The sequence below is a fragment of the Neurospora hispaniola genome, assembly GCF_033458365.1.
Source record: "Neurospora hispaniola strain FGSC 10403 chromosome Unknown B0T23scaffold_4, whole genome shotgun sequence".
Classification (NCBI taxonomy): domain Eukaryota; kingdom Fungi; phylum Ascomycota; class Sordariomycetes; order Sordariales; family Sordariaceae; genus Neurospora; species Neurospora hispaniola.
In genome coordinates this window covers 519948-537902 of record NW_026944409.1, presented here as the reverse complement: position 1 = coordinate 537902, position 17955 = coordinate 519948, and the positions used below count along the sequence as shown (strand labels likewise).

Sequence of the window (17955 nt, the reverse complement as noted above, 5' to 3'; positions counted from 1 at the left end):
ATCACACCTGGCTGATATTTTCCAACTACACAGAATCACAAGTTGCCATTCTCGGTAGTCGGCGTTGGGTTGTCTTGTTACCCCGCATTCGCCATGCCTGGGTAGCGCTCACGAATTTAAGATTTTCGGCTTTCCGCTTCCTTACAAGAGGGCAAAAACACCCATTGCAGAATCCAAAGCATCAGTTCGCAGACGAGAGATTCTGCGGCAGGGATCAACGACCAGAACGATCACCAGCTGCACTGTTACAGGATCTCACAATGATGAATGTCGCTGCTCCGTTTGGGTCGCTGAAGAAGCGGAATGCGACGCAGTCCAGCGCTGGAGGTTACACTGCCATCAGTGGTCAGCACCCGCTAGCAGTTAGAGGTAGGTTAGCGCCCGACTCACATATGTCATGGATCCTCTCCAAGTGATTGGAAAGCTGACATGAACCATGTTCCAGTCATTGTCTCGAATCGTCAAGCTTCGGAGCAAACTTCAACGACCTACGGCTGACGAGCAACCACCATGTCTACGTCTCAACTCAGCATCGAAGACTTCAAGCGCACCCTCGCTGCTTTGGACAGTCTGATATTTGCTTCGGTTCGAAACACCCTCTGTCAAGCTTGCCATCCCATAACCCTACGTCTAGACGAAATACTCAACTCAACCGACAAGTCAGACTTCCATCCCGGAACCCGCGACTCGACCGGCAACATAAGACTTGCAACCATCGACCATGTCTTTTCCAGCTACCACGAGTGCAGTTTCTGCTCACTCGTCCTTCGTCTCATGCTGCGGGCCAAAGAGAGGCATCTCTATCACGCAATGAGGTCAATACCATTGGTCGAGGACACGCTCATAAACATTGACACAATCAGGGAAGCTTTCAAGTCATTGGAAAGTACCACCGTCTCCAAAACAAGTTCAATGGCCAGTTCAAGCTCATCTCTATCGGATGACTTCGAGATATTCGATCCTGAGGAACTGATACTTCAGATTTCCGTCGACGCTGTTTGTGATTACGGCGCCATGTCACTCTGGCTTCCTTTGAGGGACTCCGAAGACGTGGACGATAACGAATATCAGTTGTTTCTGCATCCTGAAGACTACCAAACGATTATGGCCGATGCCCAGAAACTAGAGGCTACATTAATGATACCGAAGCCACTCGACCGGGATACACGAGACATGGATCTGATGAAGCGCTGTCTCGAAAACTGCCGCAAAAACCATGACAGATGCAATCAGTCAGCGATACCAGATACAGAAGCTTTGCAGGCGGCCCCGAGCAGGCTGATTGACGTCGTCGATATGAGATTAGTACCCACTAGTCCTGGTATTAACGGTCATGTGAACCTTCAACAAGTCGAATATGTCGCTCTCAGCTATGTATGGGGAAGAGATCCGTTCTTCACCCTGCAAAGCCCAAACCTCAGCACCCTATGCGAGAAAGACGCCTTCCGGGATCCCGCCATAAAGCTTCCACAGACCATCCTGGATGCCATTGAAGTTACCAAGTTCTTAGGCTATCGATACATCTGGATTGATGGCCTCTGCATTGAACAAGACTCCACTGAGGATACAGTCACTCAGATAGGATCGATGCACATCATCTACGCCCAGGCTAGCCTTACAATTGTTGCCGCCGTCGGAGACAACGCACAGCACTCTATCCTGCACATAGATCCGAATCAGCTATTGAACAAGTACCATACCATTGGAGGCCTACGCTTCTGCCTAGACAGACCCGAGTTCAAAGAAGTTGTCGCATCATCAACATGGGCAACAAGAGGATGGACTCTTCAAGAAATAACGTGCTCTGACCGGTTCATGTTCTTCACTCCAGAGAGGACGTACTTCAGCTGCGCACAAGGAAACTGGAACGAGGACCTGCCTCTGGATGAAAGCGTTTCGCCTGAGCAATATCAACGCTACCTTCGGGATGAAGACCCCAGAGGTTTGGGCTTGGACATGGAAGTTGGAGGCGATGCCCAAAAAGCCTCGGCAACTTTTGTCTCCATGGTCGAAAAGCTTTCCACAAGAAACTTCACGCATGACAAAGACATCCTGAAGGCATCACTGGGTATGTACACAATGTACATAGCTGACAGCCTAGGGATGGCGGTCGCTGGCCTTCCCCTGTCCTACTTGGGGGCAGCTCTGATGTGGCAACCATATGGTGTCCTAAGCAGGCGACGTTGTGAAGGTTTTCCATCTTGGTCTTGGGCTTCGTGGACGGGCCCAATCTCTTATCCTCTCGGGAGACTGGACGGTCTCAACATAGAACTTACTTTGGACTGGTTTATTGATGCTGTGCGGACTTCGCCAAGGTACATACCCTACCTCCAAGTAGACGCAAGAATAGCGAGGGTTGCACAACACATGCTTCGAGCACCAGGGAAGGAGCCTTGTCACCACGATTCAGGAGACAATCCTCCAACGGTTTTGCGTCGGCGCATAGCCAGTCCTAAAGAGCGCTGGCAGCAGGACCTTGCTATAGCCGAAAAGACCGAATTGGTTTTCAGAGGTACAATCTGCAGCTTTCCAATTCGGCTCCGAGAACGCGACCATACCTTGCAAGCGCCCGGTCAAGTTCACTTTTGCTCCATCTTTGCCTCGCTTGAAGCATCGGAAGACATGGACAATGATGAGCTTATTGGGGAGATAAGGATCGACTCCGGGACGCTACAGACCTTCTTCCCTGATGAGTTCTTACCAGCAGCCTCCAACATGGGCATTGCCACCAACGTAGAGCTACTTGCTTTTGGTCGTCTGGACTTTTCCCTTGAACATGTTCAAGACGTTGTGTATCTGAACAGATATAGCCGGCGAGGCAACTTCTCCCCGGAGTTCCTGGCCTTGGTGGATGCCAATCCAGACATGGTGCTCGTCATGTGGCTGTTCCGACAACCCGGAAAGCCTCATATAATGTCCCGAGTCGCTGTTGGATACGTCGTCCGGAGTCGATGGGACGAAGCAGTCAAAGAGCGTGGGCAAACTCGGGAATGGATCAGGCTTCATTGAGTTTGGATCGAGTACGACCTCACCGCCGCACATGCGTACTTGATCCTGTATCTCATTTGCCGCTCGAACGGGGTAGGAGGTGCCGTATAAGGAACCCATGATTTTCCATCACGCATTTCTATCGTCTCCCAACCGAGCAATGCTGTTGTGGTAGAGGTTGTTCTGAGTCGCACTCGCAACCAGTTGAATCATGATGGTGGTCTACACTGTCACTTCATTGGACAGACGAGTCATTTCGAGTGACGACCGGCAGATTACCATGCCTATGCTCACAATGATATCTTCTCTACAGTTTCCATGGCGTCGTACGCACTTGGCCGACACCGTATACAGGGGACGACTCTGGGGGGCACTGCGCTGGCAGGTTGTCTGCATTTCAAGTATGAGGGTTTGTCGCAGCGAATGTCCCGATGGGATAGGGGAAGGCTCTCTGGTTCTTCTTGTGCGCGCCATTTGGAAGTGGTGATGGTGGGTTGTGATGGAAGAAGAGAAAGGCGCAGGCAACAACGGGTTGAGGCTCGGATAGTGGGGCTTTTGATGCAGCTGAACCATGCCAGGGTATTTATTATCTGGTGACTGAGGCAACTGCTGCCTTTACTCTCACAGTTCCCTTGCCATTGGGCTGAAACCAAGACTCACCGATATCGGGATCTCTTTGATCCGACGCTGGAAAAAACCGACTATCGCGGAGTTCCTACATACCAGAATGGACCCGCTCCTACTGCCCGGCCGCCTTTCGACCTCCTCTACACTTGGCCAGTGGTGGTTGGAGGGAATCCCGTCTCTGGAGGGTTTGAAGAGGTTACCTAAGCCGAGCCAAAGTAGCATCGCGCACTAGAGGATGGAATTCCCTAGTTCTCTAGCGGATCATCCAGTGCCGGGCGGATCACTGGTCATCCACCACTGCAGCTGACTGTAACGGAAAAGCGGCCCGGGAGGACGACAACGTGAAACCCCGTGCGCAGTGCAGGGAGCTACCTACATACAGTAATGTGCCCTGTAAATGCAACTAATCCGGGCAGGTCATTTTCCTTGCAGTTACTAGGTCCTTGCACTTACTGGTAGCTGCACGGGGGGGCTTGTGACAGCCAGTGACAGCTCTAATAAAGGGATCTCATAGTCTGATAGGGATGACAGGGGTTAAGAACCCCCTATTAAGTACCCGGTCAACTGCAAATTTGTATGGGCGGCCAGCCGGCTGCCTTGCATTTAGCAGTTAGCAGGCCATACTATAGTAAAATAATTCGGGCACAAAAATGTCTAGCAATAAATGGGTCTTTGCATTTATGGGGACTGACATTTACAGGGCACATTACTGTATGTCCAAGGATCCGCTGCCCCTGGTGCATGGTTGCAACATGACCAATACTTTGCGGCCTTTGCCGCTCATGGTTTCAGGATCAGCAATAGGAAGCCGATTGCGGTTGAGTTTACTCGACCAAGGAAACACCGGACCCATCAAAGCGTTTAGAGATACAGTAATGTGCCCTGTTAATGCAACTAATGCCGGCAGCCAGATTTCTTTGCAAAAGGGGGGCTTTTGCAAAGGATGGTACTAGTGCACAGACCAATATATGCTGTGGGGCTACTAGATTACGGGTCGACTACCCTAAAGGTGGGTCACTTCGACCCTCTCGCACCGCCGCTATTCGTCCTGCCCACCTAAATCAGATCCCTGTTAATGCAAATCCCCCCCGTCAGTATTGCAATTAGCAGTTAGCAGTCTTCACCACCAGAGGGAATGCGGGCAGCCGAAATCTTTAGCAAAAGGGGGGCTTTTTGCATTAAGGGGGCTTAGCATTAACAGGGCACATTACTGTATCTTAGAGCCGCAAACCATTACCACCCAGTTGAGGCTGAAAGAGACGTGGGGGATTCACAAAAGGACAACGCAATGCCCAAAGTTACCTAACGGCAGAGCCTCGCACCACGACATAGGCTCCAACGAGAATCGTCCGCTTAGTCAGTAGCAAAGCCATTTCAAGCACAAAGCATTCAGAGTGGGCTATCACTACCTCTTCCCTTTCAGGTTCAAAGAAGGTGGTAAAAGACCTAGCTCAGCTGAAGTTGGATGTACAACGACAAAAGAAAAGACTGAACAACACCCAGGAACCCAATTGGGAGCAACGTCAAGATAACTTCACACCAAAGACCTTGTATTGCGCCGACCCGGGCCACAGCGGCCAGCCTACAGGTCGCCTGCACTAGCTGGCGGTATCTCGCCCTATAAAATTTCGACGATCAACGACCGCCCACTGGCGATCACAGCGTTCGTTCCCACGAAGATGCAAAACATGCTGGCAGAATGCATGGTCGCACAGGAGCTAGCTCGCTGCACCTTTGACAGGCCGCTTCGCAGGCCAGATGCACTGACAACACATACCAAACACCCTCTTTACTAGTGCCAATGGCATCTGGGTGGACGCGAATACGAAGTTTGAGGCTCTGCGAGCTTTAATATTGGTCTTATGGTTCGTCAATATGCATGCTATTCTTCTTCAAGAGCAATATCAAGACATCATGGATGTAACATAAAGCCCATAATCTGTCATATTACTTGTGCCGCGGTCCCTTTCTATCTCATACCCCTCACCTCCCTTCCTCACACTTGGTTGTACTTTGGTACCTACGCAAAGTCCTTTCAATGGCGGGCATCCTCGAAAGCGTGCCGACCATCATATCAACTGCTGTCGCCGCATACGGAATCGTCGAGGTCATTCTTGAACTTGCCGAAGATGCAAAGAAAATCGGAGACCAGATGAGGATTGATGCTCTACCTTTTCGAGCATTCGGGGATTTGATCGAAACCGCCCAGTACTCCATCAAATTCCGTCTCCCCCAGGACGACTCAGCAGTCATCTCGTATATGCGTGATCGACGGGTGTTGGACAACATGGAACAAGAAGCATTCGAATTGAGCAGGGATATCGACGAGCAAAAGGAAAAGATCAGGAGGTTACAATCCAACTTCGGCGACCATGCGAACTATGCTCTTCGCTTCTATGCCGCCCACAGATGGAAGAATATCAGGAAGCCGAAGCTCGAGCTTCTCCAACCGAGAATGGCACAGCTGAAGTCGACATTACAGCTGATTATCGCGGTTATCCAACTCGAAGTGCTCTCTCGAAACGGAAGTGCCACCCGCGGCGAATCCAGGCTCAATGAGATGTGGGTGAATACATTATCGACCGGTAAAGCTGTCCGATGCTAACTTCTCTCCAGCGAGGAACTGAGGGACGTTATCGGGAAACACATCGAAGCTATTGGACAAATCAAACAAAACTTTTCCCTACAGCCAGGCATGACCGGAGGTGGTGATGCGGCCACAGGTATATGCTTCCTCGCTTACAACATGGCCCTGACAGGCCGGGTTCCACGTACGGGGCAGGAGATACCTGTGGAGCTTGACTTCGCGCAGTTGACAACAAGCCGAATCATGAATATCGACCCCCGTCATTGGGCGCCTCCACCAGACAGCTTGCCAGCAAATGCTCCCATTTGCCCTCATTGCTATCGCGACACGCGCGCGGAGAATGGACACCCGCCAGACGGAACTAGCTGGAACCGCAACAAATCGATCCCGAATATCACGAATCATCGCTCCAGACACAGAGAAAGGCCCTTGCCTCCATTACCACCACCAGAGTCCCTCGAGTCTCTGGATCGGCAGGAGCCAACAGCTTCACGCCCCCAGTACCGCGCGCCAAGCCCGCCCCCACACCCTCATATTCCTCCACTGTTCCATCCAAATCCGCCGCTGGTTGAGATCCGAGAACAGCCTTCGGGATCGGAACTTCATCATGTTCCCGCCGATGATGATTCGACTACACAACCAGGATCTGAGAACCAGTATCTTAGAGAACCACCACTGTACAGGCCAAGGTCACGATCACCCCGACCACGACAACCCACCACCGTTGAACAGGTCCTTGTGTGGCACAACAACGGCGCCTGGGTACCGCAGTTCGTGAGGTTCGACCCGAATCTCGACATCCGCAATAGACACGGTGCGAATGGCGCCGAAATCCCGTACGGCGGTCTCATCTCCGAGGACTACGTGGATAGCTTGTCACTGACAGAAAGTGTCGAGTGGTATCGCCGCGAGTTCGTGTTCCCCTATGATGACGAGCACCGCGCGGTGAGAGGCATCGGCACGGTCGATATCGAGTGGAAAAAACAGCCGGGTCTGGATGATTGGGATGAGTTGGTCGTGGAGAGACCAAGAGTGAAGTGTATTGTTTGTCGGGAGATGCCTTGCGAAGAGGAATTGGTTTTGAAGCTGCATGATTAGAATGCCAACTTCAAAGGCCTGAAGTGTGCGTGGGAGTATGATGAAGGGAGGTGAAAATTGGTGATGTTTTACTGGCGTGCCTATGGTATTTAGCTGATGAGAGAATGCCCGCCCGCATGGAATGGCATGGTTTTCAGCTTGCCAAGACTTGGGCTTGCTCAGTCTGTGTCACTGCCCAAGCCAGTTGCACCCAAAAGACCTCAGACAAGGCGTAGAATCGAAGGCGCATTTACAGCTTGCTCTTTGAGTGGCCAGTACACTTGCCACTTATCACCAATCACCAACGATGGGAAGCAACGCTCCAAATCCAATACTGCCTGTACGCGCTATTGGTTTCCTTCCAGTCGATACAGACGGCTTCGGCAGTCGACATGCATGTACCTCCACATCTGAGATGTTATAACATCTTGCTCTTTCACTCGAGTCAGTCTCTTGACTCTCTCGGGATACCTACCATACAATTTGTTGTTTCGCACACACCATCTTTTTTCAACCGCTACTTGCCATATGCTTTCGGCATGGAGGTGATCGAAGCAATAACCGCTGTCCACGGCGTTGCCAAACTGGCATACCTTCTTGCATCCACGATATACGATGTTGCGAAGGTTGCAAAGGACTCGGGCGCTGTTTTCCAGCAACTCGACACTGAAGTCAACTCTCTCAAAGTTTTTCGTCAGTTTAGTCGAACAAGTCGAATCAGACATCACCTCACGATGTGGCCAGAACCCAGATCCCAACGCTGTCGAGACGTCACAGGCCCTATGGCCGTTTGGTCTATTGAAGGAAGAATGTGATGAACCAACCACACTCATTGAGCCTCAGCTCCAAAAGATCCACCAATACCGAAGCGACATGGCGAATGATTCTGAATTTGGGCGTCAACTGTTTACAGCAATGAAAATCAGGTTCAGACTCGTTCCTAAGATTCACGATCTGTACCCAAGGATCGAGAGACTCAAAACAAGCTTGCTGTTAGCGACGGCAACCATCCAAACCTTGCAAAATGAAGCAGGAGCGGGACAGTTGTGAGTCGGCCCTCACAACAAAGTTGGGAGCACCTGCTGATAGCATACAGAGAAAGGATTGAACGCGCTACAGAAGAGATACGAACCCTTCTACGCCCTCATCCTGCCAAATCCCGTAACAGAACCTCTCGCACCAGCCTTTCGACTTCAAATAGTCAATTGTCCTTCCAGAGCTTTATTTTGGACCGGGCCCCGTCCTTGCGCATAGAAGCAATTCTGGGTTTCAAAGGCATCTCTGCAGATCGTGATACAGTCGAAACGCCGCTTCAAACATCCGATAGTATCATTTCTTTGCCTATCAGCGGACGAAGATCGATCGACAGCTCCAAGTGGGCTTTTCCCAAAAGTAGCTACTCGTCAACGGTATCGTTCGCCACTGCACCGGAAGTCCAGCTAAGCCATAACCCGAGAGATTTCTATTCTACGTCTGCACAGCTCGGCAACATAAGAGACCATACGGAGGCACAGAGATACCAGCATGGAGGACTAGGAACGGATCTCGCGGAAGGACTTGGCGTTTCTCTTGTGCCTGCTCTGGGTGCATACGACGTACCACGCCTTAATCAGGAGCTACCCGAATCGTCGAAGGAGGCCCGTGAACAGTTGAATGGGGAAGTTATGCCCTTCCAAGTATTCAGCAATCAGCTAGAGACGGATGGCCTTTCACCCAGGCTTGTAATGAGATACATGCGGGAGCACAACGTAATAGAACGCATCCTGGCAATGGCGGAAAAGCTACAAGTCGATGGCCAGATACAACTGGACAAGGTAGCAAGGTTGAGATCTGAGATCGAAAGCAGCAACCGTGCCCGGCGCTTATTTGCCCTCATCGTATTGAAAGTGCTGAGGAACTACAAGAGGCCAAAGATTGCGCTCCTATTAGCTCGGGGAAAATACGTCAAGTCTGCTCTCGACCTAGTTGATCCGTTATTGGAGTTTCAGAGGCTTCGTTATTCAAGTGCATCGTTGCAAGGTCACAAAGCGGACTCAAACGACTTGTGAGTGAAAGTCTATTGAACGGCACCTGTACGATTACTAACGTGAGTGATGTAGGGTCCAGTCCAGACAACTTGTCGAAAAGTGTGTCCGTATCATAGGCGACGTCAAAAGTTCGAGGTTCTTTCATTCCATATCTGCACCGGAAAGCCAAGACCCTGATCCAATCACGATACTCTGTTACGTTGCTTCCAGCATGCTCAACGCGGGCAGAGCTCCTCCACCTGCTGGTCCATCCAGCCTCTGCTCATCCTGATACCCATCTCCCTACAATCCCGCAGATTTATGGCCCAATTTCCCACCTCCAAACATGGTTCGACGTGCGATTCTCGAGAACTCCAGCCCACATGAATCCTGGACCGAAAGAAACATCTGAGTACACCGCTGCTTTAACGCCACATATCCTTCATTCTGTTGAAGCCATCACCAGTTCTCGGCATTCTCTCGGCATCAGTGGATATGATCCACACATTGCTACCCTAGATATAAGTCGGATTTCATCCTCCTTCTTCACCTTCTTCCTTCCTTTCTCAATCTATCAAGACTTTCACCACCACCATATCGCTCACTATGATCACTCCCTTGCAGTATGGTTCAACACATTCACTCTTTCACCTGCCTATTGACTATGCATGCCGTCATCTGCTTCACCATGCCTTTCAAAGACGTGTTTATATAACGTTCATATCACAACTTCAGCCTATCAACTATCCAACACAAATATGGAGAGAATACACAAGAACGAAACCCCCCTCCAGTCACCCCCCATCTCCTTCCCTCCCATACGCTAGGCATCACCACCTCCACCTCCACCTCCCCCCCCTCTTCTCTCCCCTCTTCTCTCCCACTCAACTCAAATGAGTTCAAATCCCCGAATCAACCTTCTTCATCCTAAACTCCGGATCATTATCCGCATACCTCCCCCACTCATAACACCTGTCCCGCAAATCCGGCATCAAATTCGGTATCGCCCCATTGTTAATCCGATCGACCCTCTCCAAAAACTGAACGCTGAGTCCCTGGCTCATATGCCACGGGATATGGCAATGAAACACCCACGAACCAGGGTTGCGGCCGGCCTCAAAGGCAATAACAAGCCATCCGAAAGACGGGACGACAGTGGTGTCGCGCCGCGTGGGATTGTCGAACTTGAGATGGGGACCGTCGATTAAGGGGTCGAAGAGGATGGGGTGGCCTGGGTCGACGAGGGGGTTCGCGGGGAAGCGGGAGCGGCCGAGGATGAGGAAGTCGTGGCCCTGGGGATGATGTTAGTTCATTTCGGGTATGAGGGAGATGGGAGGGGGGGTGTAAGGAGAGGTGTAAGAGCAAGGGAGGAGGGGATGGAAAGAGAGACTCACGTGGAGATGCATGGGATGCGGCGAGGGAGAGTTGTTTTGGATTACCCAGAAGGACCACTGTTTCATACATTAGCTCTGGTCGTCAATGCAAGGGACACGATGGGAAGGTGTTGAGGTAACGAACCTTGACAGCTTCTGGTAGCTGGATAAGATTTGCTTGTCTCGGAAATGTAAAGTCACCCTCGACGACATACTCCAACGTCGGCTTGTCCCATTGGACATCAATGGCCGAGCCATCAACCGACCAAAGTACCTTGGAGATACCCTTGTTCACCTCCTTCACATCCAGTGTGACGGACAGAGTATCCACCTTGGTGTCGCTGAAGTCGGCCTTTGGCGCTGTCCTCGATGTCCGGGGCTTAGAAGAGACGTCATCCTCGCAGAACTGATCGATTGCAGGTAAACCGCGATCAGTGGGAAGCCTGGACTCATCGGCGCCTTCGTACGAGACTATGGCTGCTGGATAAGGGTTGAGCGATACGCCGCATAGGGGAGTCGAAGATAGGGTTGCGTTGATCCAATAGTTGTCCACCTCTTGGTCGGCCTTGATAACGACATCGTAGCGCTGGCCAACCGTGAGGTAAAGCTGGTGGACCGGGTACGGCTCTACGGGGACAAAGTCCGTTTCAATGACCGTCATGTTGTGGCCGACGATGGACACGACAAAGGTGTTATCGGCTGAGGTGTTGACCAGCCGGAGACGATGGCGCTTGTTCTTTGTGAACTTCAATCTCGCATATTCGCCTCCAGTGCTGTTGGGCGCAATGTTCATCCCGTTGAAGAGGATGTTGTTACTTGGCGGAGGAGAGCCAGGGACACCCTTGAGGAAGGGATCGTTGGGGTTCATCATCCGATCAACGATGTGCTCGGCGGAGTCATAGTACCAGTCGCTGATGGGGAAGACGCCGAGGTCGGTATCGTACGGGTAGGAGGAAGGGCCGTTGATCTGGATTGGACCAACGATGCCGTTGGCGTATTGCGAGGAGATGTGCGAGTGGTACCTGGAACAAATCACGTATTAGCGGATATGTCGACGCCTCTGCTCGAGTGGCAGAGTGGACGAACCAAGAAGTTCCATGCTGAGTTGCCAGGAACGAGTAGACTTTGCTGGTACCAGGAGCGATGGGACACTCCGTCACGCCGGCCACGCCATCTTGGTTGTTGCTGTTCAGTTGATGGAAACCATGCCAGTGCATAGAAGTACTGAAAGAATTGTCAGTGTCAATGGCCCGTACTGTAGTTGGAAGGACGGAACTCACCCGTTCGTCTTGAGCCTGTTTGTGACTGTGACCTCGATCCTGTCGCCCCAGTCAGCCTTGATCAATGGCCCTGGGTAACCGCCTATTGGGTTGCACGTTAGCAGGCAGTTGAGCATCGGACAGACGCTATATCTCACCATTGATGAGCATGGCTCCCTTCTTGATGTGACCATCTGGGCCAACCCATTCATCCACTTCGGTGATTTCAAAGTCGAACTGTGGTAGTGTCTCGTGTGAGCATGTGGGAAACTTTGTCGATCTGGTACATAGTTTGGAAAATCTTACCTTCCGTGTAACCCCAGTGACAGGCCATTCGTTCTCGTAGTCTGTGTTGACGTTGAACCGGGATGTCCAACAAGCGCGGTTGCACTCATGGTTGCAGCTTGGAGCGGCACCAACGAGGCCGAGAAGGGGCAATAAGCCGCCTAGAAGTGGAAGAAAACGCATACTGATATTACAATAGGGTGCTGGGGATGACACAACGAATGACTAGTTGGTGATGTGAAAGGGGATCAACGAGTGTTAAAAGGGGGTTCCTAGATGGTTAGTAGAACACGCAACAACAACACCCAACCGATGAGGACGATGCAAGAGCCAAGTTCCTGGAAACAGAGAAAGCGTGACGGAGTCGGATACGATCATTTGTATATACTGGTCGGTATAGTGTAGACGGACTTGGCAATGTTTACATGGCTGGCGACTGGCATGCTCCCTGAATTGCCTTGTTGTGAATCAACGGTCGGTGACCCGGGTGGCTGGCATGCAAGGACAACGCTGAGCCGCCGCATCTCCCCCGTCCCGCCCGATATGAGACCTCGCTCATGAGAGCCGAAGACCTAGCGGGTAGACGGCAGATGTAGACCAGATCAACACCATTGTTCGAGACATGACGATGGCTTTGACCTCCCCCGGCGGTCATCACAATCTGGGGGTTGATAAGGGTTAGGGTCCAAGCCGTGAAGAAGCCATTACTTGATTGACTGATCAGAAAGACGAGGGAAGGGTGGCTGTACTACTGGCGTCCCTCGCATGGCCTGGCTTGGATGTGATCAACTGCATTGACTGAGGACCGAGGCAGGGAAGATGACGATGGCGTGGCATGGCTGTCAGCGGACTGTGGCTTCGGAGAAGCGAAATCGGCACTGAGGACGGGTACTACCGTGAACGGACATTTGCAAGGAGTTCTTCAGCCAGCCCTCATTCATCGACGAAGACCGAATTCCAGAATGCTGGCAGGTAGTGACGAAAGATGGCCGACGCGCAGTCGAAATCCAGGTGGAATGTAAAAACACCGTTCGCGAAGTTGCTGAATGAAAGCAGCAGTCAGCTTCTTGGGCGCACGGGCCATGTGGTGGAAATATCACACCAAACTTGGGCTTTGTCCGGACGTTCTACTCGGAGCCATCCCATCCCTGGGAAAACATGTCGATGCAAAAGAGAGAGTGGGAGATCTAAGTGAGAGGAAGGTGGATGTTGCTCGTTGTTGACACATTCAATTTCGGCGGCTTCTTGTTTCGTGAACAGAAGGAGCAAGGGAGAGAATCGTGAACTGATGCGCACGGATCAACTTGCAGGTGTTTTGCGCCCTGACAGCTGCAGATCTACAAGCGAGCTTCGCACTCGCAACATCAAAGTCCAGGCTTCCAAATTGGAAAGATGTTTACGCCCCGGAATCAGTGACAAATGGTAATGTCTGGTTATATCCTCCACCACCCATTGCGGCATGTTTTTCACCCACCATGAGCAGTGTGAACCGCTGGGCATCAAACGGCGCCAACCCTAACCCCGCTGGAGCGCTGCCTTGGGGGTTTTGGTTCTTCTCTTCATACATGCGACACCCACGTCATACGGACCGGACAATTTATCTTAAGTGAGAAAAAGCTGCTTGGGCCCTGGAGCCGCCAATTATTGCAATCTGAAAGGAGACGGATGATGAGATTTGCCAACCAGCGGAGCCGCAGAGTCAACAGCAAGGCCGGGTACTACTTTCTTCAAACCCCTTGTTGCATTCAGGGTTAGGGGTGCATATGGGCGCTTAAACTTGGATGATCAAAGTCGTCGGGTGGTTGGAAGCTGGTTAGTTGAGACTCGATACAACCGCTCTTTCCATTTTCTTTCCACCGTCAATACCATTGCGTCCTCATATGGAGTCGCCTCCGAAATGTTGGAACCAACGAGGTTCTGCCGCCTCGTATCTGGTCTGATTAAAGACGAAGAGGGTTACGTCGTGAGACTGGCAGCCGCGCTTCTACCAACATCTCGAGTTCTAAATGGCAAGAACAACAAGGCTTCAGAAAATTGTTAGCTACCTATCAATCATCCATTACAAAGCTCGTTTCCAACTTCCCAGCTTTCGCCCTCAACAGCAGCAGACTTGCTAACAACTTTCGTTACCCATTTGGTACAAGCCTTCCAATCATATTTGCTGTTGATATACCGCACTAGAGCACTTCCAAAGATGTCCAGAAGAAGCCAAACATCCTCCAGAACGACGGACTCAGACCTTTCTTCACTGCCCAAACTACAAGAACCGGTAGAAACCTCAACAAGTCCGGACGAGTTGGTCAATAACTGGGAAAATCTCCTCAACCATGCTCGTATGCGAAAAGACTTTGTGAAGCTTGGATTCGACCTTAGCTTCCCATTCGAATATGCCTTTCCGGAATGGGCGACGCACTTCAATTTCGAAGTCTATTATCTCGACCCCGAAACCGCCCAGCGGAATGCGACCAGGTATTTCAACGAGCTGAGACCGCACATTGATGCCGCTCTCTCCATCATCGAAGAGGGTATGGTCCGCTGGCTCCCCACTTAATATCCATTCGATTCGAGAGATGCTAACCGCTTGCCTGCGCTAGCCGATGGTGACCTTCTTAGGATTGAGAGAAGATGGGAACTGACCACCAAGTCCTGGTCTGGTGAGCTCAGCAAGGAAGAGGAGGAGAAGTGCCAGCCGGCCATTAGTGCTATCAAGAAAGCCGATGGTCGCACGAAGATGAAGAAGGATGGTCCTTACAAAACAGTAAGTTGGCAGATTGAAAAATACCTAACCAATTCCTGGATTACTATTAACGGGGGTCAACTAACACCAATTAACCCATAGATGAAGGACATTGTGGAGGATGTTAGCGACGTCTACATCGAAGTCAGCAGGTTTCGTAATCACATGAAGGAAGTCGGGAAGATTTTGAGGAGCAGTGGGAACTTGGATATCATAAATGCCTTGGGAAACTTGACAGTCTAAGTCAAGTAACTGACGAAGACTTAACATAACTCTCGACGAAGCTGCGACGGAAAACGTCATGCACTTCACCAAGTCTGGAATGACACAATCGAGAATTACAGGGTGCGGTTAAGTTACAGTCTTTACAGACGTTTTCTTTTGTTTACAAGGGTGCCCCTTTTTTTTCACCCAGCTCCATGGGCTAGCATAGCAGGCCTGCATGTGCTGGCCAATATGGGGGGGAGTGTCTGTCGTTCATTTTCTGATTACTTTAATCATTAGCTGAGTTTTCATTGAAATTTCAAGTCATGGACCATGTTAACTCACCAGCATTGCCTTCTGTGCAATGCCAATCACTGGTTGACAGCAGCGATAAGTTATTTCTTGCGCCCTGCCTCCAAGTTCCCCAAAACAAGTGACTTGTTCTCGAAACCGATGATGACTGCCGAGGGGGCAGTTGGATCTTGTTAGATCAAGCAGCCGCGATAGCACACCTTCAACCAGGTACGTGATCGAGATCGACCGGACTATAAGACGTTGGGGGCCAAGCCAATCGACCCAGCGAACAACCGTAGCACATGCCGGCTAATGAAATGAGGTGTCACGGCCCGGCTGGTTGGTGAAGTGCTTCCCGTTGCAGGAAACAATGTTGCACGACGGCACGGAAGAGATCTCCAGGGTTCCACAGATATTTCCGGCTGCCAGTTGCGGCAAAACGAACGAGGGTTCCGTGATTGCAAAGCTGAAGATGTATCAACGTCTTGGCCAAGTGTTTTGCACTGAGGTTGTATGCTTCCCGATGCTATGCGGTTCGTATGCGATCACCTGCATTGAACAGCTCATCGACATGACTGGCGATGAACAGTATTGCCTGTCTCTCAGAAAGAAGTATATTATCTCAATTGGATACAAACAGACGAATTACAATAGACACGAGTCAGAAAAAGGTCCAAAAAAGAAATGTGGTCAGCCCGTTCAGGATTCGAACCCGTATCTTCCTCAAGGACCTCAGTCAGAAGTGAAATCATTCCACCCCAGGGATGTTGCCTTTTACACCACCGAACCAACCACGGATAGGCAGCCGGCCAAGGGGATTCATGTACCCCAAAGGCACCTTCCGCATGTCGAGTGCATGCGGTATAGAATACTCGCTAACTTCTCCCGCTACGTCATTCACCAATCCCATCATGCAACTCTGCCTTCCTCGTGCAGTGTGGACAAAACACCATCAGACTCCCATCGAGATCGTCTTGATGATTCTCCAGTTGCCGATTTCCAACCCCTTTCGACAAAGTTCCGGCATTTTCAGTCGTGGGATGGTCACTGGCGCACCACCCGCCTCTACACAAGTTCTTTGCAGTACTAGTAATCCATTGGCAACGGAGTCGCTACACCATCATGCCCCGCATCGACCGATCTGTCGTCGTTGGTAATCCGACATCATCTTCTACCGTTATGGCTTAAATAATAGACGGCTACGCCCAGTCACCCAGTACTGAAGCTGACCACCACCGACGTCGGCATCTCACAGAAAACCAATTCACAAGCGACCGAAACGCATCTACCGTCCAGTACAGCGCCCTGTTACCACGACCAGAATATCACGACCGTCATTCAACCATGTCTCCCACGAGCTTCCTCCCCTACTCCGACCCCAAGACACTCGGGTTTCTCGACCTCCCCCTCGAGATCCGCATCTTCATCTATCGCGAAGTCGTCCTCCACCCCGACACCATCGAGCTAAGCCGCAGACGACCCGTGTTCGAGTGTCTCCAAGAAGCCGACACCACCGCCATTCTCTCTCTGAACCAGCAGACCCGCGCCGAAGCGCTCGACGTCTTCTACGCTGAAAACACATTCCGCATCGTCGTCGCAGACGAAGACGACGAGGATCTCCTGAGCATGCTTCCCCAAGCCGTAGATCGCCTACCGATCCGACGCTTGGAGTTGACGCACCCGGTTATTGCTTCTTCGCTGTCGAATACGCTGCTATACAGGCCGGATGTGGACAACAAGATTTGGATGTCTGTTCTATCGAACCTGAGAAGCTTGTGTATCATTGTTGTGGAGCCTGAGCGACTCCCGGTTCATGAAGAGGTTGTAGGGAGGGAGCAAGGGGAGGGGCGCAACTCGATGATTTCGTTGAGTGATGTCAAGAGCTTTTATTCGCAGCTTGTGGCGCAGTCTTTGGAGAGTTCGAGGTATGTTGGTTTCTGTGATCCTGCGGCATTGATGACTTGCTGACTTGGTTGATTTGGACGGTAGATCTACGCTCGTTTCGCTGTTAACGTTGAGAATCTGAGGTTGATTGGAGCGTGAATACGACACGCTCAGAGAACGAAGGATATGATAGGTATAATAGCATTTGTGTCTTAGTCTCCTCCCATACTATATATAGCCCATCCAGACACATGTGTTCGCATCTTCTAACACGCAATTCCTTTCGCAGGGCCGGATCTCAGGCCCATTTACGACCGCACTCTCACGCCTTACAAGCACTGCGAGCACCAGTCATCCTTCTTCTTTCAAGTCGACACCGAAGCACAGGTCGTGCACCCGGCATACGAATTACCACCATACTGTTCCCACCTTGCAACAGTGCAGCTTACACCACCGCTTCCCGTTCCCGGCTGCGGGCCGGTGATACGCATAGCATACGGCAACTCCATCAACTACCCATCAGATTTTCCACGACTTTCTGCTTTGGGAGCACGGGTTAGCCTAGCCAATGATCTGCATCTGGAAGACGCCGTAGCAGATATTGCAGTTGGCGTTCATGGCCCTTTGCAACGCA

The 17955-nt window shown here is 51.2% G+C and overlaps 6 protein-coding genes across 6 annotated transcripts; 5 read left to right on the top strand and 1 right to left on the bottom strand.

Annotated features, from left to right (window-relative positions):
* Positions 1-134: 134 nt before the first annotated feature.
* On the top strand, positions 135-3110 carry B0T23DRAFT_134470 (HET-domain-containing protein). Its single transcript, XM_062832249.1, has 2 exons — positions 135-369; positions 446-3110. The coding sequence occupies exon 2, from the start codon at positions 511-513 to the stop codon at positions 3007-3009; it is 2499 nt and encodes an 832-aa protein (XP_062692591.1). The 5' UTR covers positions 135-369; positions 446-510; the 3' UTR covers positions 3010-3110.
* Positions 3111-5902: 2792 nt separating this feature from the next.
* On the top strand, positions 5903-7300 carry B0T23DRAFT_316304 (uncharacterized protein; the record flags this gene model as incomplete). The annotated part of the gene is made up of 2 exons (XM_062834923.1): positions 5903-6181; positions 6305-7300. 2 exons carry the CDS (start codon positions 5903-5905, stop codon positions 7298-7300), a joined length of 1275 nt encoding a protein of 424 aa, XP_062692590.1.
* Positions 7301-7597: 297 nt separating this feature from the next.
* On the top strand, positions 7598-9690 carry B0T23DRAFT_134450 (uncharacterized protein). Its single transcript, XM_062832248.1, has 3 exons — positions 7598-8325; positions 8376-9323; positions 9386-9690. The coding sequence occupies exons 1-3, from the start codon at positions 7895-7897 to the stop codon at positions 9420-9422; spliced, it is 1416 nt and encodes a 471-aa protein (XP_062692589.1). The 5' UTR covers positions 7598-7894; the 3' UTR covers positions 9423-9690.
* Positions 9691-10065: 375 nt separating this feature from the next.
* Positions 10066-12504, bottom strand: B0T23DRAFT_134416 (Cupredoxin). Its single transcript, XM_062832247.1, has 7 exons — positions 12224-12504; positions 12076-12154; positions 11939-12020; positions 11745-11882; positions 10804-11680; positions 10680-10736; positions 10066-10577 (listed from the first exon to the last, which is right to left on the bottom strand). Exons 1-7 carry the CDS (start codon positions 12383-12385, stop codon positions 10185-10187), a joined length of 1788 nt encoding a protein of 595 aa, XP_062692588.1. The 5' UTR covers positions 12386-12504; the 3' UTR covers positions 10066-10184.
* Positions 12505-14046: 1542 nt separating this feature from the next.
* On the top strand, positions 14047-15288 carry B0T23DRAFT_420006 (uncharacterized protein). Its single transcript, XM_062839723.1, has 4 exons — positions 14047-14238; positions 14347-14727; positions 14797-14960; positions 15042-15288. The coding sequence occupies exons 1-4, from the start codon at positions 14100-14102 to the stop codon at positions 15180-15182; spliced, it is 825 nt and encodes a 274-aa protein (XP_062692587.1). The 5' UTR covers positions 14047-14099; the 3' UTR covers positions 15183-15288.
* Positions 15289-16688: 1400 nt separating this feature from the next.
* On the top strand, positions 16689-17721 carry B0T23DRAFT_134388 (uncharacterized protein). Its single transcript, XM_062832246.1, has 3 exons — positions 16689-17362; positions 17427-17514; positions 17611-17721. Exons 1-2 carry the CDS (start codon positions 16782-16784, stop codon positions 17461-17463), a joined length of 618 nt encoding a protein of 205 aa, XP_062692586.1. The 5' UTR covers positions 16689-16781; the 3' UTR covers positions 17464-17514; positions 17611-17721.
* Positions 17722-17955: the final 234 nt, after the last annotated feature.

Bases quoted from the DNA above. Each gene is read 5' to 3' on its own strand.
- B0T23DRAFT_134470 (XM_062832249.1), top strand. From the start codon at position 511: ATGTCTACGTCTCAACTCAGCATCGAAGACTTCAAGCGCACCCTCGCT.
- B0T23DRAFT_134450 (XM_062832248.1), top strand. From the start codon at position 7,895: ATGTTGCGAAGGTTGCAAAGGACTCGGGCGCTGTTTTCCAGCAACTCG. The intron at 8,326-8,375 runs GTGAGTCGGCCC...GATAGCATACAG, and splicing joins GAAGCAGGAGCGGGACAGTT to AGAAAGGATTGAACGCGCTA. The intron at 9,324-9,385 runs GTGAGTGAAAGT...TGTAGGGTCCAG, and splicing joins AAAGCGGACTCAAACGACTT to TCCAGACAACTTGTCGAAAA.
- B0T23DRAFT_134416 (XM_062832247.1), bottom strand. From the start codon at position 12,385: ATGCGTTTTCTTCCACTTCTAGGCGGCTTATTGCCCCTTCTCGGCCTC. The intron at 12,021-12,075 runs GTGAGATATAGC...GCAACCCAATAG, and splicing joins GGGAGCCATGCTCATCAATG to GCGGTTACCCAGGGCCATTG. The intron at 11,883-11,938 runs GTGAGTTCCGTC...CAATTCTTTCAG, and splicing joins AACAGGCTCAAGACGAACGG to TACTTCTATGCACTGGCATG.
- B0T23DRAFT_420006 (XM_062839723.1), top strand. From the start codon at position 14,100: ATGTTGGAACCAACGAGGTTCTGCCGCCTCGTATCTGGTCTGATTAAA. The intron at 14,239-14,346 runs GTTAGCTACCTA...ATTTGGTACAAG, and splicing joins CAACAAGGCTTCAGAAAATT to CCTTCCAATCATATTTGCTG. The intron at 14,961-15,041 runs GTAAGTTGGCAG...ATTAACCCATAG, and splicing joins AGGATGGTCCTTACAAAACA to ATGAAGGACATTGTGGAGGA.
- B0T23DRAFT_134388 (XM_062832246.1), top strand. From the start codon at position 16,782: ATGTCTCCCACGAGCTTCCTCCCCTACTCCGACCCCAAGACACTCGGG. The intron at 17,363-17,426 runs GTATGTTGGTTT...TTTGGACGGTAG, and splicing joins CAGTCTTTGGAGAGTTCGAG to ATCTACGCTCGTTTCGCTGT.